Source organism: Odontesthes bonariensis, chromosome 18, assembly GCF_027942865.1.
Source record: "Odontesthes bonariensis isolate fOdoBon6 chromosome 18, fOdoBon6.hap1, whole genome shotgun sequence".
Lineage (NCBI taxonomy): Eukaryota > Metazoa > Chordata > Actinopteri > Atheriniformes > Atherinopsidae > Odontesthes > Odontesthes bonariensis.
This window is the reverse complement of record NC_134523.1, coordinates 16,334,812-16,360,840: the sequence shown is the minus strand read 5'-3', so window position 1 is coordinate 16,360,840 and position 26,029 is coordinate 16,334,812. Positions and strand designations below refer to the sequence as shown.

At 39.6% G+C, this 26,029-nt stretch overlaps 2 protein-coding genes across 3 annotated transcripts; one reads left to right on the top strand and one right to left on the bottom strand.

Annotated features, from left to right (window-relative positions):
• The first annotated feature begins 254 nt into the window (after window positions 1-254).
• Window positions 255-23,185, top strand: tuft1b (tuftelin 1b). Of its 2 annotated transcripts, none has more exons than XM_075449401.1 (13): window positions 255-350; window positions 472-538; window positions 14,396-14,473; window positions 14,580-14,675; window positions 14,825-14,899; window positions 15,384-15,449; window positions 17,518-17,601; window positions 18,376-18,486; window positions 20,689-20,912; window positions 21,072-21,177; window positions 21,481-21,564; window positions 21,870-21,961; window positions 22,092-23,185. In XM_075449401.1, the coding sequence occupies exons 2-13, from the start codon at window positions 494-496 to the stop codon at window positions 22,162-22,164; spliced, it is 1,134 nt and encodes a 377-aa protein (XP_075305516.1). In that variant the 5' UTR covers window positions 255-350; window positions 472-493; the 3' UTR covers window positions 22,165-23,185. The 2 variants fall into 2 exon arrangements, with proteins under 2 accessions (XP_075305516.1, XP_075305515.1); XM_075449400.1 differs by having other exon boundaries at window positions 14,577-14,675.
• A 181-nt stretch (window positions 23,186-23,366) lies between these two features.
• On the bottom strand, window positions 23,367-25,912 carry LOC142367430 (protein C1orf43 homolog). Its single transcript, XM_075449402.1, has 7 exons — window positions 25,561-25,912; window positions 25,370-25,471; window positions 25,172-25,280; window positions 24,997-25,050; window positions 24,547-24,713; window positions 24,372-24,430; window positions 23,367-23,989 (listed from the first exon to the last, which is right to left on the bottom strand). Exons 1-7 carry the CDS (start codon window positions 25,621-25,623, stop codon window positions 23,782-23,784), a joined length of 762 nt encoding a protein of 253 aa, XP_075305517.1. The 5' UTR covers window positions 25,624-25,912; the 3' UTR covers window positions 23,367-23,781.
• Between the last annotated feature and the right edge of the window lie 117 nt (window positions 25,913-26,029).

Genomic DNA, 26,029 nt, shown 5'->3' with positions numbered 1-26,029 from the left:
ATAAGTAATTGAATACCTCCTCACCTCCATTCACTGATCCTTTCATGAAACAGGTTGGATGCCCTCCTCTAACTCTAAAGACTAACTGTGCAAATGACATATGAATCATTGTTGTTTTATTCAGCATCACAATTGGAAGGTGATTCACAGCACATGTAGAGGAAAAGAAACAAATAAGGTGTTAAGGTGTCTTGAACTCGCACAAAACGTCTGTACTGATTTGTGTGTCCTTCGTGAATGGTTTAGTACATTCCATTTAAATGAGGTGCGGGAACGTGGCAGACCTGTCTGCTTTATTTACTACCTGGACAGACCGTGAGAGCGGAGGCACGCAGCGCAACAGGATCCAGGTGTCTCCTCACTTCTCCTCTAGATTGCTGTCGTATAAAAGAGTTTCCAAGGGCCAATATTAAAGGAAAGATGTCCGAAAACTTTCGACAACTCTAAATTCTCTGTCATTCCTCCGAACAGGCTTCACTCTCCAATAAAAAGGATGAGCAGCGGCGTGGAAAATGGAGAAGAGGACCCACAAACTAACGTGAGTGACGTGTTGCGGGCATTGTTGAAATGTCTTAACCTACAGACGAAGAGTCAAATCCCAAACAGATGTAACACAACTGGTACATTTGGGCTACAGACTTTACTTCTAACCGAGCAAAGAGTAACGGCAGTTAGTGCCACAGCTCTGAAGGACTGTAGCGAACCGGACGGTCCTATTTTACGCATGTTGCGTAACAAACACGAGAAATGTGAAGCTTTTACTTGTGAAAAATAATAGAATAACTCATTTGAATAACATATTTGAGAGGATTTAGAATATATATAGGTATATATAGTTTTCCCGAATCACATATCTTCATTTAGTAAAGCTGTGTCTACTGTACATTTACATGTATTATTGTGCGTTGACCCGTATGGTATGTGATGATTATAGCAAAACAGACAACATCGTCATTTTAAACCTGAGATATAGCAGACTGCATATGTGTGGTGTTATTTGTACAACTGACAAAGGTGGCATGCCTCTTATTTTCTTGAGGGGAACACCATTTTACAATCCCATGGCATTTTCCTGAAAGATTTCAAATCAATCACTTAGATTCACTTGAAACAATCCCAGATAATAGTCATTGAAACGATGTTTAATCAACATCCCGCTGTCAACGATAAAGCCATTGAATCAACGTCGAACTCTGATGTTGATTCTACAACATTTTGCACCCTCCATTATCATTGAAACAACGTTGAAATCATACCTAGAGATCAACAAGATTTCAATGATATTTCGATTACAATGGATACTGAAACAATGTTGAAATTCCAGCACATCAACGAAACTTCAATGGTATTTTAGTAACCTATGCCTATATTAATCCTTTAGGATATCCACATATTTTATATGTAAATGAATTATTTCTCAAAAAAAAAAAAAATTCTGTTGTTGTTTCTGAATTATTTACTGCACTTTGTGGCACTATTGAACAAGAAAATATTCATATCTGACGCCTAAGTGCTCCCCTACAACATTCCGAGCTCATCACTAGCTTTCTTGGATGCTCTCTGGCAGTTTTTTTTACGTGCCTGAAGCAAGAGCTAAAGTTCACTAAGTTGTTGACTTGGATCTATTGACTAAACTTACATACCTTGTTTAGACTGCCAGCCTGTACCGGTCTTTCATTGTATCCAAATGGATTTCAGAGAGTTGGAACAGGGGTGAAAAAAAATTAAATGTGTTTTTTTATTTTTTATTATTAAATCTGATCCAAACTATTTGTGGAAGTGGTTTGAAGTGTACAATCTGATTTCTAAATTTCACCTAATTGCGTCAGTCCCAATGCTCTGGACACTTTTATCTGTTTTCAAAGCACACACACCACTGGCAACACAACACACAATGACTGGGTTTCCATGCTCTAGCAAAGCAAATCTAAAGCGACCTTAAGGAAAGAAATGTGAATCAGACACATTTTTATGAGGAATTACATTTCATTTACTTCAATAATAACTTCCATTCCTCCTAAATGCGTATTGAGTCTTCTTTGAAACAGGCAAAAACCTCACCTTAACCTTAACTCGCTGGTATTTACCCGAAGTCAGCGTATTTTTTTTAATGTTGACTGATAATAGCTAACCTGCGAGCAGCCACTGATCATCACCAACATTATTTACACTGGAAAATATTGCATTAATGTCATCATGTTTTTCATGAGGAACGGGTACTTCACATTGCTTGTCAGAGTAACAGTTGAAGACTCGTGACTGTCACAGTCTGCCTGGAGCTCAAGAGTTTCACTGTCAAGAGCCCTACAGGTGGAACAAACCATAAATTCAACCGAAATTCAATCTGACTGAAAGATGTGTTGGGCGTGTGTCCTCTCAGGTAGAATGAGTATGACACCTCTCATCTTAAGCGTAGAACTGTGGTATGTCGAAGATATGATTTATTTATCTCAGATAATTCACTTGAACAGTTATTATCCCTCCAGGCGATAAACGTGGTTCCAAATGATCCCTTAAATCAATAGCTGTACGTTTTAAAGAACAAAAGGAAACACTTCTTGCATGTCAGCTGCTACAAAACAACATCCTGGTCAAGCAGTACGTGCAGCTGCTGGACCGAGTTCCTGCTTGTTGCCCGAGTTGAACTTTAATTTATCAGTAACTTTTGCCTTAAGTTTACTCAGAATTGTAAAGACAGAAATGTAATGATCTGTCACGCTTTTACTGGAGAACAATGAACTGATGTGTTGAGACGAGTTAAAAGGCCACAGATGAACATCCTCTAGCTATATTGCATAAAAACTATTGTAGCAATTTCAGCCATCGTTGCGAGAATCTCTCATCTGGAGTTGCAGACTCACCAAGAATGTGCCAAGGCTTGTTGGTTTGGTAGTTAAAAAGAAATCTGTTCTTTACTTTGGCAATCCATCAATAGTTTTTTCCTTTCATACTTTTAGAAGAAACTTTCTCTTCAGAGACTGATGGGACTCAATCAAACTGACAAACATCAGTGAGACATGACAGATTAAACATTGAATAGCTTATTTTAATGGTCTGAAGGAAATTCATTGTTCCAAATTACCGAGTTAGGTAGATGATATATTCTGTCATGACTGCACAGGCCAGCACGGAGGCATGAATGATCACATAAGTTGTTCATGTAGATTTGTTGCAGGAAATGCATGAATCAGCTCAAACACGCTAGTTCATGATCTAATTTTGTGCATTGTTGTTAGATTTAAGTAGAGCAGGATGAATTTGTTGTTTCATCTTCTTTCAGATGGTGAAAGAGGATTTTTGGTTGCTGGTCATAGAGGAATGTGCTGGGATCTCTGTAAACACAGGCTTTGAATTCTTTCAGAGCCTGCTCTGCAAACCCTAACAGCTTGCTGTTTTCAATGGGAAAATCATTCTCATTCTACTTCAGCTTTTGATATTTTTCCCCACATTTTTTATATATAACATCTCTGCTTTTGTGTCTTTTCATGGCGTGAGAACAAGCTGAGTGGAGCTGGCAAAGATGTTATTAAAATGGCTTAGCTGGATTCTAAACTGTTTTATGTCAACTCGGCAGCGTATTTACATGGCCATATAAGAGCTCTACAAAAGGCCATTTTGTGTTTGATACAAACATCCTGGGATGGCACGTTTGCACTGCTCGCATGTTGACATAATTATAAGTTGCTACAAATATATGTAAGTAAATGAGGAGTAATAATTTTAGAGATGAATAAGCTAAATGAATAAGCCAAATATACCAAGTCACTTTATTGACCACCTGTTGCAGCTCTGGGGGAAACATAGTGTTAGAGTTTTGCTTATAATAAATATGCTGATATTATCTAACTTTTTTAGCAAATTCCCAAAGCTGATACTGTAAATGCACAGTCTCCTTTGCTCATGAAACAAATATAGCTATGCCTACCTGTAGTGTGATGGCCTTCAGGAAGCTGTGAACATATAAAACACACACACTCACACACACATTTACAAATGGCAAAATAAGAAAACCCCTTTGAACCACATGTGAAAACTTGATTTTATGTTACATTTTAAAACAAACATTAACAAGTGACTGAATTTTTGCTATTACCTGATGTGACAGTATTTCAGTATCGACCTATATGGTTGACATGCTGATATTGTGATGTATTTCCATACACTATTATTAATAAAACAATGGGAAATGGAAGTAATCATTAATTTCAGGCTTATAATACACTTTAAAACGATAATGAAAAGCATAGAGTGAGGGACGTACGTTTAATACGCAGATTGTTAGTTGGGAACACATGAGCACGAACTCGCACAAAACATGAACATATTTGGTCTGAGCAGCATTCGACTCTTGTTTGCACAGTTTTGTTTACCTTGCGCACACTCACTGAGCCAGTAACTGTTATGTAAAGACGCTTCATTAATCTGTCTTATGTAACTTTCACCACACATTCCTCAGAGCACTGCTACCTACCACTGTCACTGTGTGGAAGATAAATGAGACCTGGTCATTCTACTGGGTTTTTTTCTCCTCCTACTGTCCTTAATCGTAACTAATAAATCACAGTATACATGCATTCATTCAGATCCACATAAGTATTCTTGGTGAACACTCTCACTCATTTACATTGAACAAATTAGACCGTCTAATAAATCGATTTTGTAATGGAACTGAAGACAGGGTTGAGTTTTGTTATCAGGCTTTGTCTAAGTTTATTCATAATGATTAACTTGTTAAACAGTTTAGATTCAGCCCAGTTCTGTGTATAATCTAGTCAGTGGAAATGTTCCCTCCAGTTTTTTCCACTGTGTGTGTGGCATCAGAGTCCTGCAGGGGAGGCTAACGACAACAGTATGTGCCTGCTTGGATTGGCACCGTAGCTCTCTGACTGGAGAACAATCTGGATGGAAAAGGGATGGGCAGTTGGTGGAGCCTCACCCAGCCTTGTAAGGCAACGCAACTTCCCACACACTTAGTCACACAGGCACAGACAGTCTGGATTGCAGCTGGCTGATCAAAACCGGGAAGAGTCCCAGACTACTTTGTCTGCCCAGGTAGATATCAGCGTGATTCTTTGTGAGATAAAGTAAAGAATTGTATGGGGATTGTTTTGAGTCTAAGGAGTGTGGGCTGAGTGATGGTGCTTGTTTTGTTTCATGAAGTGCTAGGGGATGTGATTCATTTGGGTTTCTCTAGACGGTTGTGGACACATGCACAACACGAGCGGCTTCAAAAGGAGGTACTTGAAAATAGATATTTTTAATCTTCAGAGCCCTTTAGATGCATCCCATATTGTCCGCTACATCTTGTCTCTTGAAAGAGCTACTCACATCATGTTTTATTGGTGACACATACAGTTGATATCAGTCGGATGGGAAACGTTTATGAGTGGTGAGGGATCAGGTGGAGCAGAATTTGTTGATATCAAGAAGGTGTTTTTTCATTTTATGACTTCTCTAATTATTTGTAGGATGTTTAGTTGCGTTTATTGGTAATACAACTTCTATGCTTGGACTTCAGGTAGAGATGGATGGCTTTCACACTACTGTGGGTTGCTGAAAAAGCAAGGTCTAGTGCGTAAATTTCTAGCATTATCTGCTTGGGTCTTCTATTTGCTGTCGATCAGGACTTTGACATCATCTCCAAATTAGTGAGTAGCAGTCATGGGAGACTTTGTAGCCTGAGTGCTGATATCAGTAAGTCCTGCAGTCACCATGCAAGGTCACTGATGGTATAAGGATGATCTAATAGTCCACACTTATGTCACCTAGAAATGAGTCAGACTAGAGGGATTTCTAAGATATTCATCCACATCTGATGCAGTACAGACAGTGTTGGAAGTTACTTTTGAAAAGTAATTAGTTAAAAATGCTATGATATAATATGACAATATAAGCAATGATAAAGTAATGCAGCTTATTATATCTGACTCTTTTTGATTGCTCTTTTTATAAATATCTTAAAATGGGGAGTTCAGCTAAAGGCTGTTGTTTTCTCAGCGTTGATATGGAGCACTCTGATGTCACCAACATTTTCCCAGCTGGTAAAATATTGTTGAATCTATAGCACTAACAGCTGTTCCTATCTCACAAAATGGCCACCTACCTTGTGGTTGGCTGGTTGCTGACATAGCAGATTGGTGTTGCTTGGAGCAACACGCAAGACTTTGATTCGCAGAAACGAGGCAATGTCAAATCAATTAAGAGAGCTAATCAAAACCATCGCTCAAAATTTGGTAATCGTGTTTGCATAGTACTACAAATAAGTTCCAGGGATCATAAAATAATTTTCAAAGAAAAGTACAGCTGCTTTTAGTTGCGTTTTCACCAAAAGCAGCAGGAACTTAAAGGCCACAGAGGTTTTTTCAACAAGCTCAAGAATCTTTTCAGCTCTTGTAAATTTCCATGTGAGGTCTAAAGTACAGGGTAGCATAGGCAAATTAAGTCAATCATAAAGTAAAAGTATCAGAGTCTGTAATGCAGCGCTGGTCAAAGCAGCCTGCACAGAAAATAATACCACGGCTAGTGCTTCAGCTGTATCTGCAGTTCAAAGTTCGTTGATGCTCTATATTTGGTCTGGTTTTGGGGGATTTTACTTCTACTTTAGAGTGTAACTGCAGTGAAACAATCAAAGATCGATGTTTTATTTTCCCTGTTAGATCGATTCATTTCCCAATCTCTGCTTCTTATCTGCATGCGACCTTTGCTACACGCTGTGTCCCTATCTTGCTGAAATGGGGAAATATAAGCAGAATTTGAATGTTGCCTTAAGAAAGGGTGAACTAGTATTCCTGTGGAATGACTAAAAGTTGACATACTTATGGTGGAGATTGAACTTCAATAGGATGCTGATAGTATCTAACCAACCAGAAATGCTTACCACTGCAAACCCCACAGTAAAACATCAGCCCAGTACTTTGTTAAGTTCCTGGTCTCCTACAGTTAAGTTACCAGTTGCGGGGACTTGGATCCACCCTGAAATAATATGCATAACACGACCTCTAGACTGGGCAGCGCTGCTGCTTTTCTTTTGGACTATCAAACTGAACATCTTTTGGTTTCCGTTGTGTAATTTCAGGCTTTTGTTGGTTATTACAAGTAATTATTTTTTACCATTTTTTATGTTTTCTAGATGAAACCAAAACCTCAGATAATGGATTAAAAAATTGCAGATTGATTGCAGTCGTTGGACTTGACTTTTCCTTACTCTAATGCATTCAAATTTGAACTTTTACCTTGCAACCTGTCAGCAGTAGTCAGAGTAGAGATGTATTAAGCAGCTGTAACACTGCTCCATCCTCCGGCTACATGGTCTGATATCCTGAAAGCAGGGCACCAGAGACTGAAAACAGACTCCCACTCAGGCCTCATTACCAACCCTCTGCTAAAAGGCTATAGAGGTTCCTCCAGCGGAGGATTAACTTGCAACACTTAACTTGCACCTTTTCCTATTCCTACAATATATAGTACTGCTGTCACTCTTGTCATCTTAACATACATTTAGAAGTTGTGGGAGTTGTATGTAGTTTTGCAGTGAATAAGGTAGAGTTGTTCTGACTTCCACATCCGCTTTTAAATATAAAACAAAAGACTATCAGTTACTGGCTCCCCAGAGCATGAATATTAAGATACTGATGATTAATCAAACTCGAGTAATTACAATGTAAAGTATTTTTTGCATAATTCATTCACTAAACCCATTAAACATGGAGACATGACTTGCAGTGCCTTCACGAAAACAAACGGCATTCATCTCCATAGACTTCCACATTAATTTCATTAAGTACTCCACAAAACAAGAGCAAGTTTATACAGCATTTGATGTCACATGGTTACATAACTTTGAGGGAGAATCAGTCATCTGTTACAGAATAACACTTCAGCTTTTGTTGCTGATGTTATCGGTTAAGATATTTTCATTCTCTTTTGATATCCTTGAGGTTCCTGCCCTGAAAATGATTATATTTAAACATGTACTGTCATGCAATAAATGCCCTAAGTGAATTTGAAGTTAGTCTGTAGAAATGGAAATTAAGTTGTCCCTTAGCTGCTTGAACAAGTCTAGAAAATATGTCAAGAATAATAAGCTGACGCACCGAGCAGATACATGAAAGGCTGGATCACGTTATGTTCATTAAAAAAGTTTGAGTTTGCACGTGCCCACATAGCAGGAATAAATTAGGACACTGCAGAGGAAGTAATAAGCAGTATCATTCTGTAACCTGAGTCTCAAATGATCTTTTTCAGCTTAGACATGGTAAGCCTGTCATGTTTTGGGAATAAATGCACATCAGAGCTGTTATGTCATCTTAAAAGTGGCTAAAATGCAAATTAGGCAGACCGACGCGGAAAAAGAATGAAGGCATTCAATGTTTTGTTTCCCCTTGGAACATGATCACAAGAACAGGTTCTTATGGCACATAATGACACATAATAAGCACTTTGTGTTGGAGTGGATGTTAATAAATCTCTCTGCCACCCACAGTGGAGCTCTTTTCATGGTGCTGTGAAGTTGACCTCTCCAGCACCTGACCATTCCACACTACACAGTGAAGGACTTTATGGTACTTCCCTGAAATTTATTGGCATGCTTGATGATGAGCAGTGATGGTGTTTGTGTTCGGCATTTTGTTTTGTAACGTGTATTTCTTTAGTTTGAGCTCCAACATGCTGCTGTTGCTAGTCCCGTAAACATACAGTGCAAAACAGGATATAACCCTGCCTCTGAAACAGCATGTCAAGAAACTTTAAGGAACTAACCATAAATAGTAGGACTGGTCCATTTGAGTAGCAGACCATACCAATAGTTAACTTTTTAATAGTAGAAAATTACAGACGTGTACTTAATTACTGATGTATTTTATGACCTGTGCATGAATGGCAGTGGAGCAGAGCGCTTAGTTTCAGCGCAAACTCCTCCCGGAATGTGTCTGTCTCACGATCTTCTTTGTATCTGTTGGAGAGAGAGGCCCTTGAGCCATTTAGCTGTCGCTCCTTCAGATCGGAGTTAAATCTTGGCTCGCCTGTCAGCGTTTCAATTTTGATGATTTTCAGGTGACACAGTTACACACAAAGGCCTGCCATTCAAGCCAAACCATTTAGCCTTTCTTTGAATTCCAAAGCAGAGAAATGGTTGCTTACTGAAGTACCAAAATGAGGTCCCCACTACTTGCAGGGTTGCCCCTCTTTGTTCTTTTAAGCCTTGCATCTGTGTTTGCGTCTGCATGACTTATGGCAGGCGTGTTCACACACTTTAAACCCTAATCTGTTTCCACCCATTCACACACAGGTTTGCTGCCTGTCACGCAAAGAACAAACATCTACAGCTTATTCCTGTTCAGTAAGTGTTAAGTGATCCCTGCTCATAAATGCTGTACAAGGGGACCTCAGTTCAAATGTAATTCAGAGGGATCATTTGCATTTTTCTTGCTATATCGTAATGATCTGTAATTGTTATGACTTGAAGACAGGATACAAAACTTGCTGGTTGTACTGCTTGGTTATTATTTGGAAGCCAGATGTAGTTTGTGGCTGCTCTTAGGAAAGGAGGAGTGGTTTGACATATTTTGGCTGGATGCAGGGCGTAGTCAAAAGAAGACATACGGTCACCTTTTTCTCCAAACAAACTGGTATTTATAAATCTTGTGGAATGAGAATGTGAGCACCTCACACATTTATCAGACCACGCATCTGATCACCAAATCACAAAAAGTGTTCATTTTTTCTGATATATTTAAATTTGTGGGTGCTATAACTGCCGTGCACCGCGGTCATGTGTAATGGCTGACGATGACCTTGCTAATGAGTCAAGAAATATTTAGACGTGGTTTTCATTTTCTAGCACGACATTGGCTCATAATCTGCCATATGCCTCCAAAAAAAACGGTTTAATTTCACAGCCAGCATACTACGATCAATATGTATATCTATGTCTCCTTACTGATCATTACCATAAAAATCATGCATCCTGTACAGGCTCAAAGGATGCCGGTTGACCTTTTGACCATTTACGGTTAAAAATGAGAGTTAAAAAGTGATTGTCAGAGATTGGAATTTTCAAATGTACAAATACGATTTATAAATCTGACAAAAAAAATGCATATGTACATTTATGCCATGTCATGTGTCATGACACAGTTCTACGCATCAGGTGAACATTCACATATTTTTTCTTGATTAACAGTAAACTGTTAGATGAGTTTAATAGTACGTGTGCATACCTTTGAGGTTATTGTAGCGGCATTGTCTTAAAGTTGAGAACAGGTGAGGTATGTAGCAAATGTGTCTGGGCTTGTCTTTCACAGAAACTACTTAAAGGTGTGTACTGTAAGTGGCTTTTATAAATTTCCACCTGGAACAGTATGTGCACAGCATCGCTTCATGTAATGTGTCTTCAGTTTAAGGGGGTATGTTTTAACGGACAGTGTCGGATAGTAAAATCCTGAGGACTTATAGTGTAAAATATATATATATATGCTCGTGAAGATTCATGCTGTTTTATTGCGTGGTAAAAGCCCCGGGAGAACATCTGCTTCTCTCTGTCCTCACATGTTTTTGAACATGGTTGAGTCACACGCCTCGCTCCCTGTGAGAGAGAAAATACTTCTGTTAGAGAAAATAAGACAATTGATCAGGAAAATATCAGAGTTTGTCTGAATAACTTTTCAGCTTCCACTGCTTTTGTACGCTGCATGTATGTATGTACATTCCACTAAACAACAGGACATGCAACATCATCTCCAGCTTTGTCTTATCAGTTAACTTCCAACTAAGTTAGTGTTTATTGGTATGTTGTGAATATATTTCTTTTTGCTTCAGGCTTTTAAATTCTGCATAACAATAATCTACTTTGTACTAACAGCTCTGTAGCTGACACCCAAGCAAAGTTTAATTAGGGCCACGAAGAGCAGCACAACTACAAAGAACTAAAAAACTCTCAAAGGCATCCACTGGGAATATTAATTCAGACTTGTTTACCGTAGGATTCAGGAACATTGCACACACGTTTGCTGCATACAAATAATTCTAAAGAAAGCATGCACATACTTGTACATATTTATGCATACACACAAAAGACATGGAGGAAAAGATTTAGCCATCGAGTGAGCGATAAGACGGTGTTGCAGAACTCACCTGCAGTTAAAACTTTTATTCTCCACCAGACGTGGATTAAGTCGTCAAAAGGTCAAAATGTTTTCTTTTATTTTCAGAGAAAAAGCAACAAAACTTATTTGGAGACATACTTCATGGAGCATGGGCGTTCCTGTGAGGGATTATGCGAAGTCAACGGAAGTGTTTGTTTGGCCATGGGGGGAAATGAAAGGTCATGTGTGTTTAGAGATTTTAACTGACTTTTTTAAACTAAGACATTAAGTTTCTTTAAAGTATACATATCCATCCACAGGCATGTTTTTGTGTTTCCTTGGATCACTCCACATCTGATGTCTTTGTTACTGTCGGAATAAATGCAGTGCTTTGTCTTATAAAGTTCACCTCGACATAAAATGATTTGTGCACTTCGATAGAGAGAATCATTTTGAGTTGTCCCTTCTACCATGTGTGTAAAAAAAGAAAGTACACCCTTTTTTAATTCTAATCTTTCCCATATCAGGACATAATGAAAAAATAAATATTATTCTTACAAGTTCTTGAAATTAGGTAAATAGAAGCTCTCAGATTAACGATGAAACATTTACTGTTACAGCGTCGTGTGATTTAATAAAAACTCAAATGGCACTTTTCACACTGAAAAGCAGCACAAAGTGCTTTACATAATAAAATCAATAATCAAATCAATTCATCAATGCATGAACTCACACACACAACATCACACTGCACCCCCCCACCACCACCACCCCAACTTGAGCAACATCAATATCAACAACAATCAACATTAAAATGTTATAAGCTTTATATTAGTTAATCTACAATTTTGGGGGATTTTTGATTAGTCAGTTAATCTAACATTTGTCTTTATTATTCTTACAGTGGATTTCTGTTTAGTTGAGAAGATTTTTTCTTGATATACCAACAAACAGTAACCGTAAGTTTCCATTAATCTTCCATCCTATGTTGGGGTCTGTTTGATTATCGATAAAAAGATTCCCACACTGGAAGGCTTGCTGAGGATGGTTGTAAACGGTGCAATGAATCACCGTATGCTTCATTTATGCTCACATAAATTTATGCTCAGCCTCACACATGAGATCTCTCACCAAAATTGACACCACAATGGACCTCCGGAATCCTTCAGACCGGCAAACAGCCAAAACTTCAGCTTTTATAGCAAGGATCTCATGTGCTAATGATCATTCATTCAAGTCCATCGGATTAGCAGCTCCTGGCTGCCTGCTACTGACCCTCTTAATTCCCGTGGAAGCTGTAAGAATGTACTTCGTCTTCACATACTTTATTTTGCATTAGTTTTTGATGAATAGATAATGAGAAAGTGTAATAAGTCGTGTGTTGTTTAGCTGAAATTTTAGCTTCCTAATTTTAAGACCTGGTGAGGCTCAGATGATTTTTCTTTATTCTGTTATCATATGAAAAAATCTTAAGATTGAAAGGGAGTGGGCTTTCTCTTTCACTTGACGGTATATGAAGTTTTACAACATGAAAAAGATTAACTGCAAAGTGAGTAGGAGTTGAACTTTGACTAAGTAGCTGTGCTCAGCACAGAACATCTTGTGCTTTTAGTATAGTCTCTTTGGAAATGTGATGAATCATTAGTTCATCAGTACAAGAAAAAATTGAATGATAATTAAAGTTGCACAAAGATGTTTGGACGAAAACAGGATTGCACTTTAAAGGCTGTCTTTACAAAATGCTGAAGAGACTCCACCAACTGTATCTCACTCTCCGATACGCATGGAATAGAATAGAAAAGAATATTTATACCAACACAGAAAGATAATGCACATATCAAGGAGAAGTAGTACAAAACACACGTGACTTGAAAAGAAAAAAAACCTATCTGAGAAAGAATTAACATACCCATAGAATGAAATATGCATATAAAAGGAATAGATGATTATATAAACACCAAAAAGTTTTATGATCACTAACAGGTGAAGTGAAAAAAAGTATTAATTATTATCTCTGTTCTTGAAGATGATGTGTTCATAGCATAAAAAAGCATCTTCAAAACTGCAGCTGTTGCAGTATATTCCTGGTCTGCTGTGGTCAGGGCCACCTACCTTGTTTGCTGGCCAAGTACACCCATTCATGGAAACAGTATTCCCTCATGGCAGAGGCCTCTTTCAGCATTTGCCCTGACACGCTGCAAATGTGGTGTTTTAAGGGGTTGACTTGGCCTCTGTGGAGTGTGCTGGATAAACATCGGATCCACAACTGACATTATGGTGCCAGAATGGTAGCACACCATACATGCTCAGAGTCCATGCCTCGACATTTTGATACCAAAAGTAGAGACCCTGTAAATATCAAATAGTCATAATGTTATGACTTATCAGCGTATTTCCACAATATAAAAGACTATACATATGAACAGAAGAGAAGAAGTAAGAATACCAATTTTTATAGGACAATAGAATAGGCACAATACAGAAGTTCCTACAGAATAGAACGGTATACATACAAATAAAATAGAATAAAAGCATAATAGGTCAAATTTACTGTGTTAAGAATGAAAACTGAGTGGAAACAATGGAATAGATAGAACATGTCCACATTTTGAGAGAATAGAATAGAAGCATGACTAGAATAAAACGCAGATATCTAGAAATGCAGTAGAATAGACAAACAGAAAGGTCATAGGATCCTGTAGATCATAGAATGGTGGGTTATGACTAGAACAGAGTAGATTTATAGTATTACCATAGAACAGAATAGGATAGAATATGGACCAGGACAAAGTTAATCCATTTGGATCGTGTTTTGTTGCTCCAAACTATTTTCTATAAATACTTTAAACTGAGGGGGTAAGTATGCATGACAAAAACCTCCCACACTATCTGTTGTTGTTGCCAAGGTGACAGAGTCGTGTTGAGAGTGACTAAGCTGTCATGGATGCTTTGAGTGTTTGTATTTCTGGCCCCAGCTGCACTGGACTGGTTTCATTTTCTCCAACACTCAGAGTCGCGTGTTTGGTCAGAATCAGCCGACCTGGCCACGAGGACTCGGTGGAAATGTCTCCTCATTGTGTGTTGCTAGGCTTTACGGTCTAAATGTGGGGCCCCCACAGAGGAACTTCAGTCATGGGGAAGTTTTATGACTAAAACTAGCGCCTTTCACTCTCTCTACTCCACCCTCCCATTCCTGCTTAACTTTCAGTTTGAGCTCCTCCTCCTATACTCTGCTGGTTGTTTTTTATTCTTACAGTTCCCCGACGTTTCACTTAGTCATGTAGTTCCCCTTATCCTCTCATCTTTCCTTTCAGGAGCGCTACAGGCAGCTCAGACTCACCCCACAAGGTCAGAATCAGTCAGACTACACCTTGGAGTGGCACAGCGGCAAGGTACAAATTCAAAGAAGAAAACGCATTTCTCATGTTGTTTACCGAGAGTATTGAAAAACTATATTTAACTTTTGCTACTTTTTTTTTTTTTTACTGAACATAGCAGAGCAGCATAGCAGTGGTGTTGCCACAGAAACCTAAAGAGCAGAAACAAGGACTTGAGCTTGTCACTCCGACTGAAAAACAAGTTGAAGTCATCAAGGTATGCGAACTAGTGTGGCTGTAAATACGTTTGTTTGTATAGTTGTATGCGTGTGCAAACCACTCCTCATTTCACGTTTACCTATAGTACAGTATCCTCACATGTGTTTGTTCTTTTGTGTGACGTACTTCTATTGTTGTGTCACTAAGGTTTACCTTGACACTCGCTCACGGACTGCAGAGAGTGTGAGGATGCTGACAGACGAGGTGTCGCAGATTCAGGAGGTCAGTGTGTGACAGATAGAGCACGGAACAGCCCTTATGGTCGCATTCACTAACCTCTTTCTCATGTGCCTGTTTCAAGCCGGAACTGATGCGTCTATGTTGCGCATCGTGTAATGTGTCGAAGTACGTGTAGAGATGGGATGGGGGAAGTCGGAGTCGAACAGGGTTTGAGTTGATAGCTGCCAAAAGAGACCAAACGTGTGCTAAAACACACCAAGACGCCATTGCAAAACTCTCCACTCTAACCAGTGGTGCTGTCGTCACTCAACTAATTCCACTGAGTGACCAAAAATTTCCAGCGGTTAACGAAGACGTGTTTTTTTTGCACAAATAAGGCGCAAATTATGTGTGAAAGAGGCTAATGAGTACAGAACAGGACAGGGTTTCTTTCATGATAAGTTTCTAATCTTAAATAAAGTTAGATTCATAGATGTGTTTCTGCATGGTAAACATTTTTTGGTGCATGATGCGTTTTTGTTCCCAGGTCAGATACTGTCTGAAGACTCTGAGAGAGCAGATGGCAGCCAGGCAAAACAGTAACAACAACAAGGTACGCATCCTTTGCTTCATATTTATGTTTTGGTAAATCACCAGAAAGTTATCTGAAACCAGAAGTGATATTTGATTTATATTTCAAACCATACTTATAGCAGAAATAGCTTTTACAACATTAGGATCTGCTGTATTTCTCACACAGTAAATTTGGTAAATCAGGTTAGTAATATGGACAAAGTGGTCAATGGACAAAGCTCAAGCAAGCGACGAAAATCATTTCAGTACTTCAACAATAACCCCAACCCACATTTGGAAAAAAAAAGACTGAAAATTAATAAAACAACATTTACAAAGACAATAACTAAGAATTCAATAAATATTTAAACAAAGCAAGCAAAACTGTTAAATAATAAGAACAAGTCGGCAGAAGAATCATCAGAGAAATGCTTTGAAGAACAAAAACATTTCAGCACTCATCACAGAGAAAAGCTCGACTGCCACAAGCAGGATGATTCTTCTCTTCTGTAACTTGAAGGATGCAGATTCTACTTCAGTCCATTTTAAATTAGCTCAGGCTCAGAGAATCAAGCAGCTGTCTTTCTGGGCCTTGTTTGTATATGCTTTTGTCTTTTAATGGTAGAGTTTTAACATGGCGCCTGTGCATTTAACAGCTCATTAACTCTTTATGGTTAATGGTTTTCACAAGTGTTCCATTTCCATTACAGCTACCCTACATCTCTGTTTTAAATGCTCTGTATTGATTTTTCAGCTTTCACTTTTGTGAAAAATTCTCAGAATCTTTTGATGACATTATGTACAGTGTGGCGAATGTCACTCAGAAGAAGTGTATTTAAACTGGCTTTTTAAACAGTGGCAGGCCTGCTATAAAAAGCCAATTAAATCCTCTTTGATTATCAGTGATAGCGTGTTTCCCCTCTATGCACTGATAGCTACAAAGTACACAAAACTGGATTTATATCCAGTAACGTCCACTGTAACGTCCAAGACGTCCACAGTAACGTCCAAAAGGCTTGAAACTACAACAACATGGAGGGACGGCATTACTCTGTAACCTGCAGACTGTGCTTGATCACAGTTTCTGATTAATAGAAGAAATAGAATAGAAATAGAAATATACTATATGATGCGACTTTCTAAGATAATTAGGCCACGTTACTATTTCTGACTGGACTATGGTTGTTAGCTCCGTACAGCAGGGCAGACAGTGAGCAACCAGAGGTCTTGTAGACAGGCGAAATCGATCAAACCTGTCTCTTATTGTTTGAAAGCTGTTGCTGTCAGTTTCACTGCCACATTTAGAGGTGTTACTGTTGGTAAATGTATGTTTCTGTGAAGAAAAAGCGAGCTGTGCTCACTTTTGTAGCCTTCAGCACTGTCAATGCACCAGGGCTGTCACGATATATCTGACTTCCACCACGGGATTATTTTGGCCGAAAGCATTCATGTTGATGATGATGTCAACAGAAAATTTGACAAAAGAATATCCCCATACAACTGATTCAACTTTGTTTTTACGTTTTAAAGAGGAGGGAGGATATCATATGAAAATTATTAACACAATATCAACTCTTTTGACATATCGATTATCATATAAACTGGTATATGGTGACAGTACTTGTGTGCATCCTAGCCAAGTGTTCTCATCAGAGTGGAGGCCGGTTTATACCTGTGATTATTGCCGAGTCTCTTGAACCAAATGCTGATTAAGCACTTCCTCATTGCACTCGAAAGCCAAATGTTACCAGATATTAGCAGGTTTTTTACCAGTGTATTTGGTCTCTTTTGTTTCTTTGTATTTACTTTATATTAAATTCAAAATGATTTGAATTATTGGTCAAATCCTTTAATGTTGTTTTTCTTTACATATTCTCCAGCGCCACAACTTTTTAAAAAAGAAATTATTTTCAATCAAATGATTTTTAAGTAATTGGAAAATAAGCCACAGCTTCTTGCTTTGAATAAGATGAAAAAGCAGCATAATCGCACTTCTGTGTAATCCCACGAGTTGAGGAAAGTTGTTTTTATTTTTCTCAGTCACTGGTTGCACATTGAAAGCGTGACAGGAGAAATAAAGCACTAACTCGCTGCTTTTCTCTATTCAGTATCCAGTCAATGGCCTCAGAGTTAACATTTCCAGCAGCCAAAAAGCTGTCTCCAATGGGAATACTGTCCTCCCTGATGCTCAGGTAAGCTCATCGTAACTCAGCCTTTCCGAGCAGCTTCTAAAGGTTTGTCTGTGTGGGTTTCGTGATCTGATTTTTCGTCAGTTTTATATAAACGAATGAACCATCGGACATGACTGAAGTTCATTTAAACTGCAACTGGTTTGAATGCATTCAAATTTTTTATGAAAATCGCAGGTGAATAATTTGCTATGGAAAGTGTGGCCCATCAGCACCTACCCAGTCACATCCGCCTACTGCCTGCAGCTGCCAACACACTCACACACCACAAGGAATCCCCTGGCTGCACACACAGCTCTCACACTCACACACATGATATTGCATTTCCCATCCATTATTCTCAACTCAGCACATCATAACATCTACTGTAATGCAACACCATTATCCACCAAGGAAGAAGAGCTGACAGGAATCGTGTGTGTGTATCCTTACCCAGTGATTTGTGCATGTGTGGTATACAGGTCAACTTGGATCAGGTTACACTGCCCTTCTTTCTAAGCTAGGTCAGTTTATATCGCAATGCAAAGTCCAAAGTGTTCTGTTTGTCTGGGAGGGAAATTATTCTGTCCACCTAAGCAAAAGCCCAGCTATAAAAGATTATCTTTTCACAGTTTAAAAGCTTCTTGTCAGGATGCTTTTGTTACCTCAGGCTAAACCTCACAAAGTTCCCATCCACAGCCTCTTTTATCTGTTTGTTAACTCTTGCTTTCTTTTCAGGCTCAAGTCGTAAGTAAAGTTTAAGTCTAATTGTCGCTACCTGTCTGCCTGCTCTCTTAGGTGGAGGATGATCAGGAGGAGAGCGGGAAGCTCAGGGAGGCGGCCGAGCGTCTGTACGCACAGCTGAAGGAGATGGAGAAGCGGCATCAGGAGGAGACAGACAGACTGCAGGTTTGTCTCAGGAGATGAGTAACATGACGCGGTTTCCTGCCCGCAGCCATGACTCACCCCTTTGCTGCTTTTACATTGCTCACCATTCTCATTATCTGTCAGTGTTATCTTTATAATAGGTCTGTCAGGGCATGTAGAGACACTGCCCACTAGGGATGGGAATTGATAAGATTTTTACGATTCCAATTTCATTTTCGATTCTGCTTAACGATTCGGTTCTTTATCGGTTCCCTTATCGATTCTCATTTGGAGAAAAAGGTCGATTAGCATCAACTTTGTTTAGTTTAGAAGTAACACGAGTCATGACCTTACAAACACAACAACGGTGAGGTCCACATTGGTCTATCCTGGCCTGGGTAATTTAACTCTTCCCTGCTCTGGTGAAAGGAGAAGCTGGAGGTAGAGGTGAACTGGGGGTAGCACCACCAGCCTCTGGCTCTGAGCCAGTCAGGCTCTGCCTCTCATGATTTCATCTAAATGTAATACCTGAGAAGGCATTCATTTAACCTTAACCGTTACTAATAGCAGGTTTTACAATGAGGCAAATGGTGCTAACATGATAGGCAGTGTTTGTTAGTTAGTGACCTGCAGTGTTAGCCGAGGACATGCTAATGTTGCTAACGTTGCTGGGTTCAGATTCACCAACGTTAGTCCGGAGCAGATCGACATTCATTCATAGTTATTGCATGTTGGTAGTATTTCCTCCCTTTGGTGAAATATTCACTTCGCAAGTTGCCCTGTTGTCGTCTTTTTAGGGATGTATAACCAAACTTTCGAGCGTTTGTACCACTTGGGCGCCATGTTTACTGTTGACTGCTGGCTGCACTGGACTCGCCACGCAACGTTGTGTGGTGACGTCATTCGCGCCCACTGGAATCGATAAGGGAATCGTTTGCAAAATCGGAATTGAAACACTGGGAACCGGTTCTCAACAAGAACCGGTTCTCGATTCCCATCCCTACTGCCCACACACTTAAATATTATGATGCGCTGATCTGCTCTCTCTTGTCTTGCACTTCACCATTGCTGTTGTGTTAGCTGCACTGGCCAAATTAAACTGGTGCAGACATGTGACACCACTTACTTTGAAACCTTAGTTATATTAGTTATTGTGGCTTAATTTCTTGTCATGAGCATCTAATTAGAATGAGACAATTTAGAGAAAACAACAAAAAGAAACAACAAGTACTACAACAACACTGCAGCCTGCAACACATTCAGCGAGTTATCAAGTTCAGACTTGGAAGACAAGTTAACACATATTGTTAAAACTCTGTCAGTAGGAAATGACCAGGCCCATCATACTTGGGATGATAAATTGTAATACAAAGATCATAGTGGATTTCAGTTTAGGTGCCATTAGAAGATGGCTTATGCGAGGCAAAATAGTTGATGCCGTCCCCACTAAACTTTCTTTCTTGGAGAGAACAGTCGTTCGTAAAAATGATCATCTCCTTTGTCTCACCTGATCGACTGAATTTGAAATGAAGAAAAAACTTGATGTTGAGCCGTTTGCCTTTTACCCAGTTGCACCCCCACATTTTCTATTTTTTTTATTTTTTTTTTAGAGCTAAGGGCTGACTAAAGAAGTGAATCGAGGCATTAATTTCACTATAATTTCAGGGTACTTGTTGAACCCCTGGTGCCTTAGCGATAGGTCACAGTGGACACAGCTTTGGTTTTGGCTCCGTCTTTTTTGGGCTGAGATGCTGCTGCTCAGTTGCGACACCCAGTGGTTTTCTAAGGATGTACATTACCCCTTTAAAATTTCTGCATGTGCTAATATTCGATAAAAGAGATGCTAAGTGTAGCAAATCATTTTTCTTACAAATTCAGCCGAGACCTTCTTTAGAGATAATTATGACACTAAAAGCATCTTTATGAATCAATACTCTGAACTTGGTTATCTGCTTCAGACACAGACAGGAAAATTGATTATGATTCACTTATGATTCAGTCCTTAAAAGCATGAAAAGCAAGTCTCCAACAGCATTATTTCCAACATGTCAGGATCTTAAACCTTCAGAATTGTGCCTCGAATAATCTGTCTAAACTGTTTGCATGTTCAGTCAGTAAACAACTTGCCCCCCACCCAGTTTGTTGTGGCGATTAAACCGTCCTCTCAGGACCGTGATTACAAGGTTCAAGTAAACCACCTTCTAACATCAAAGAGCCGTTTTCACTCTGTGGTTCCTCTTACAGGCCGAGTCAAACGAGTACAGTGCCCGCCTTGCTGAGCAGTCAGAGCGGCTTCAGAAGGCAGAGCAGCAGTCAGAGGTGAGGGGTCAGCAGGTGGAGGAGCTGCAGAGGCTGCTGGAAGGCATGGAGATTGAGAGCGGCATTCTCAAAGACAAGATGGCTGCCGGGGAGGCGGAGCTGCTGCAGCTGACGGCAAACGGAGAGGAAGGGGTGGAGAAGGAGCAAAGGTGAGATTGTGTACTATGCCAAAAGAGCAATGGTCATTTTTATTATCATGGATCTCAAATACACCTTCCATAAACAAAACCTTCTCACGTCAGCATGACTTGTATCATGCATACGTTACGTAAGGACTCGTTTGAGTTTTCTCATGTGATTGTTTGCAGGTGTGCAGAGCTTGAGAAGGAGGTGGCTGTCCTGAGGGAGAAGATTCATCACCTTGACGACATGCTAAAGAGTCAGCAGAGGAAGGTCCGCCACATGATTGAACAGGTATTTAGAAACAAAAAGGTTGGCTGGAAGTGCACACGGACACACACAAACACAGACAATGCAAATGAGCCGTCTGGCGCCCACAAACACACAGGAAGCCATTAATGAGGAAATTAGATTTTAAGGAGGCGGATACAATAAGCAAAATTGATCTGTGAGAGAGGAGCCAAGCAGAAATGTGTGATGAAACGACGCTGGCTTGCAATGAATAAGTGGTGCTGCATCTGCTTTCAGGAGAAAAGTGAATTGTGTTATTTTTTTATGAGCATCTCCCATTGTTTTTGTTTGTTTTGTCTGTAACAGCTGCAGAACTCCCGAACAGTCCTCCAAGAGAGGGACCGAGTCATCAGAGATCTGGAGGAAAAGGTGGCTTTCCTGGAAGCTGAGGTCAGCATGCTCCTTTTCTCACATTTATAAAGCATGTGAACACATCCATGAAAAACGTTTTCCTACTTAGATTCTATATCTACTGCATTTTCCTCTCATTTTTCTTATTTGATGATTTCTTTATAGTATATCTACTTTCTAATTTAACACCAGTTTGTTAATTAGAAGATCTTAATGCACAATAAGTAGAAATTACCCCAGCTTCATCTTTCAAGCTTGGCTCTGATTGAATCTGTGCCTTTTGCAACTTAAAAAGAAACCAAGAAAAACACGATTTAATAGTTTGAACTTCTTTCTGTTTGCAGAACAGAGAAATGCATGACCACATGCAGTACCTCCTGGCAGGTCAGGACCCTCCACCTCCATCTACTGAGAACAAGCCAGAAATTGTGTACAGGTAAGTTATTGCCACCTAATTTCCTATTCTGCTCATCATTAATCATTAATTAAAGTGATCTAGCTGAGAGGTTGTTGATATTTATCATGCTGTTTTCAAATAATACATCAAATTCTACTCTTTTCTGCAGCAAACCTCTCACACCGACGACACAGACCAGCAAAGCCCTCCCGTTCATTAAAATCATTGAGATCAAGTCTTGAGTGATACAACAATCAAAGACCAGAAGAAAAATATTGAGTAAATATATATTTAACCGCCCACCAGTGTATGAATATATCTGCAGTGATAAGAAACTCCTATTTTTACAGACCTCACGCACATTGAGCTTGTCATTACCTCCTGATTACATTTGGGGCTGTTTCACATACAGTTGCTTTGTTGGTTTTCTGAGTGTCCAAACTGAATATAAGCAGGGTTCTAGGAAAGACAGGAGAAATCCTCAGAAAAATTGAAGTGAGAGACAAAAAACGGCTGTGCAATGCGAAGAAATGTACTGAACTTGTTGGCGTTTTTACAGACACGTCTGTGCGTTGTCAGCAGGATGCAGTGGCAGTCGCAAGAGTTTACGTCCAGTTCTTTCTCATGCAGAATCTGAATAAGACGTTTCAGCAGGTCAGCGTAAGAGTTGAGTCAATTGGAAACTGTTTTCCCTTTAGCAGGTCAAATGTACAAAAAATAACGTTCCGTGTGCTCAGCATTTTCCTCTCCTCCTAATCCTGCAGCCTATTCAACAAAGCTCCCTCGGTGGGTCACGGTCGAATTCCTTTGTGCTTTGCACCACATTACGAATGACAGGCACGCATGTGTGAAATGTGATTTACTTTTAACTGAAATATATCTCTCCAACAGAGTAGGTCAGATATGGAGAAGTAATGAAATTTACTGTGCAAAATGTTTGACTTACCTTAAGAGTAACTGGGGAAAACATTTTTTCTTATCCTGCCAAATGTTGCTTGAACATGATTGCTGCCCAGGCCTGTTATGTGCTAAAATGTTACATATTTAATGATGTTAATTTGACTGACATTATTATATATTGTTCAATTGTTTTTTTTTTTTCCCCCATTTCTGAAAACTACTTTGTTGTGATCCAAAAAGTTTTTACAATGTAATTTTACTGTGAACTTTGTAGATAGATACACTGAAGTTTAGCCTGTTCCCTTTTTTTATTTTAGCCTTTGTTCCATCTTATTTAATCTTAATAATAAATAAATAAATGAACTGATGCTCTTTTGTTGTACGACCAATAACCTTTATCATTTTGTCTGATAGTAACTACCTAACCATACACTACTGCCATCTCGTGGCTGTTTGGAGGATGCCAACTATAAAAAGGTTGAAAGGTTCTTTATGTCAACACACAAACGAGTGCAACTTCCATAGAAATACAAATTAAACGGCATCAATTAAATAATTTATCATTGCTCATATAAATAGGTCACCTCTGTACAAACACATAAGTAATCAAAAGCTAACGTGTGTATTTACATGTTGAATAAATCTGTCTTGCTGTTCATTTACAGTTTTTACAAAGATGTCAATTCAATCTTTGCCAGGTGGGCCACAATCATATTTGTCTTCTGAACACGATTTGTTGGGTCCAAACTAAAACCGAAGGCCTTTGGTGAAGCATGTGCACATAAGGGCTCCACTGCAGTAAGAAAAGATTTTACAGAGCAGTCCTCCCAAAACATTATCTTCTTATTCGCAATTTTAAAGCTCGACCTGAAAGCACAAATGCAGTCTGACGCGATGTTCTGTAACGGTTGTGCACACATGGTCACACGCCACATAAACATTTTCTGAGACTAAAAGAGTCACAGCGTGCTCTCCAGTGTGTTGTAGTTGTCTTTGAAACTTTTGAGCTCCAGGAAGTGTTTGGGCCTCTTGCTGCGCTGGCCCGTGGAGGGCAGGTAGGTGACCTGGATGGTGGAGGAGGTGCTGCGGACAGGAGAGCCCGTCAGGTCTTTGGCTGCAGACTGGTGATGCTGATCCAGGCTGGTGCTGCTGGAGTAGGCCTTCACACTAAGAGAAGAGACAGGAAAGAGGGATGATGAAACAGGTTTACAGTGCAAGATGGAGGGCAATGCATTCATGCAATGCAAAATGAAGACACCACAACCTTATAGCAGTATGAATGAACATAATTGCAGTACGAAGCTGCTATTAAGATTTGCCGTACTAGCAACTGCATACAAACTCTTATTCACTCAATTTTTAACTGGGAGATAATTTTCCATTCATAAACTAATACTATATATATTCACATTGATCACAATATGTACATGCAAATACTTGGAAGAAAGAAAAAAAAATGCAGTTTTTGTTGGAAAGTTGCCACGGCTTCACCCGTCAGTGTGAAATACGGCACAAAACCTTGAATCTGGACCAGCAGAGCAGCACTTACACGTCAGCCAATTCATTCAGAGCTTGTTGGTATTCAAGAAACTCCGCCTCCCCAAACACCTGAAACACACGGTTGAAGACAAGCCAGTCATGTTAGAACAGCCGATTACCTTTAAACACAGCATATTCAACCGTAATCTTCATCATCAGCCATCATATAAAGGACTACTACCCACCCCAGTTCCATGGCGAGCACTGTCGTAGCCTTCAAGCAAGCGGTCAATGAGCGCACTGCGGCTGTTCTTGATCAGAGAGTGGGAGTTGCGCAACTCCAACAGCCAGTTCCTGAAGCTGCGTCCAGTAAACGCACTGGGACTGCAACTTATCTCCCGCAGAGGAATTCCTGGAGTCCAAAGAGAAAGGGGAAAATTAGGTTTCAGTACTCCAAAGCTCGGCACTGGGTCACTGTGAAAGAACATGACTGGAAAAATAAAAAAGAGACCATTTTTACAAATTTACTGAAATGGGTCGATTTGAATTGCTGCATCTCTACGGGAGGGAATAGCTCAAGTGTATTTCTGATAATGACAGCAATGGGAGTGACATTAATGTAATCGGTTGTGTGACAAAGAGGATAATAATGCAGTCACCTTGGAAAGCAATAAACATCAAGCTTTAATCCTCACCTGAGTCACGGATGGCATCCAGGGCTTTCATTCTGTACAGATAGTTGTAGCAACCTTTGAAACACAAAACAGGATTTTTTTTTATCAACACCACACAAAAGCAGCAACATGCACTTTGCGAAGACTGAGTAGAAAGCTAGCTGAGAAGTATAACCAAGATGAAAGGGTGACTGACTTATTTGTGATCCCCGCCTTAACCGAACATCTTCCTCTTCTAGGAGACGAGGTTCGAAACGGATCTCCTGGACTTTGGACAGCCTGGAGTCGATGTCCTCCCTCAAAGCCTGAAAATTAAACCACGCAGAAAATACAATAGAACTGTTCTCTGGTCGCAGAATAGGTACAGCAGCTTGTACCAGAGGATTCACGGTACCTTAGGTGCATTGTGTCCAATAGGTGCATGGGGTCCACGGCGGGATCTCATCGCAAAGCGCATGATTTGCCTTTTAACGAAGATGAACAGCAGCACGAACACCTGTACACAAAGCCAAACGAGATGGGGTTTATATTCACCAAAGCAACACACTGCATATTAAATATTCAACAAAACTATAACCAACTTACCAAGCTGCCATAGGCCATGACCAAAACAACATTGACCCCTGATAAAGGCGATGAGTCTGCCATGCTGATTGTCAGTGATCACTGTTTACAGCTAGCAATGGATACAACGTTTAGTAGCTACATTAGCTTGACTACTAACACATTAATTTAATAGAGAATCGCCGTAGTAAAACAAACAAAAACAGCAAAACCTGTTTATCATGCTGCAGTTTATAAAAAATCCTTCTGAAGGAAAAATAATTACACAATGACGGAGCCGCGATTCCTCTCCATGTTCTTGGATATGGTGGGCGAGATTACGCAGGTTAGCTTGAGCTAGCTTTGCACACCGACAGGGCGAGCTAATGCGCGAGCTCAACATGACCGTAATAACCCTCAGAGGAGGACAAGTCAAATTTAACAACTTACCTGTTTTTGTTTTTTATTAATTATTCAGCCCCACGTTTTTAAAAGTCCTTAAAACCAAACT

What these genes read in the sequence shown, in the direction of transcription:
- tuft1b (XM_075449400.1), top strand. Translation starts at nt 494, where the DNA reads ATGAGCAGCGGCGTGGAAAATGGAGAAGAGGACCCACAAACTAAC. An exon ending in CTGTCCTCCCTGATGCTCAG is followed by an intron (nt 17,602 to 18,375) that starts GTAAGCTCATCG and finishes CTGCTCTCTTAG; the next exon opens with GTGGAGGATGATCAGGAGGA. An exon ending in AGGAGACAGACAGACTGCAG is followed by an intron (nt 18,487 to 20,688) that starts GTTTGTCTCAGG and finishes TTCCTCTTACAG; the next exon opens with GCCGAGTCAAACGAGTACAG.
- LOC142367430 (XM_075449402.1), bottom strand. Translation starts at nt 25,623, where the DNA reads ATGGCAGACTCATCGCCTTTATCAGGGGTCAATGTTGTTTTGGTCATG. An exon ending in GTGCTCGCCATGGAACTGGG is followed by an intron (nt 24,431 to 24,546) that starts GTGGGTAGTAGT and finishes CGTGTGTTTCAG; the next exon opens with GTGTTTGGGGAGGCGGAGTT. An exon ending in CTGAATGAATTGGCTGACGT is followed by an intron (nt 23,990 to 24,371) that starts GTAAGTGCTGCT and finishes CTCTTCTCTTAG; the next exon opens with TGTGAAGGCCTACTCCAGCA.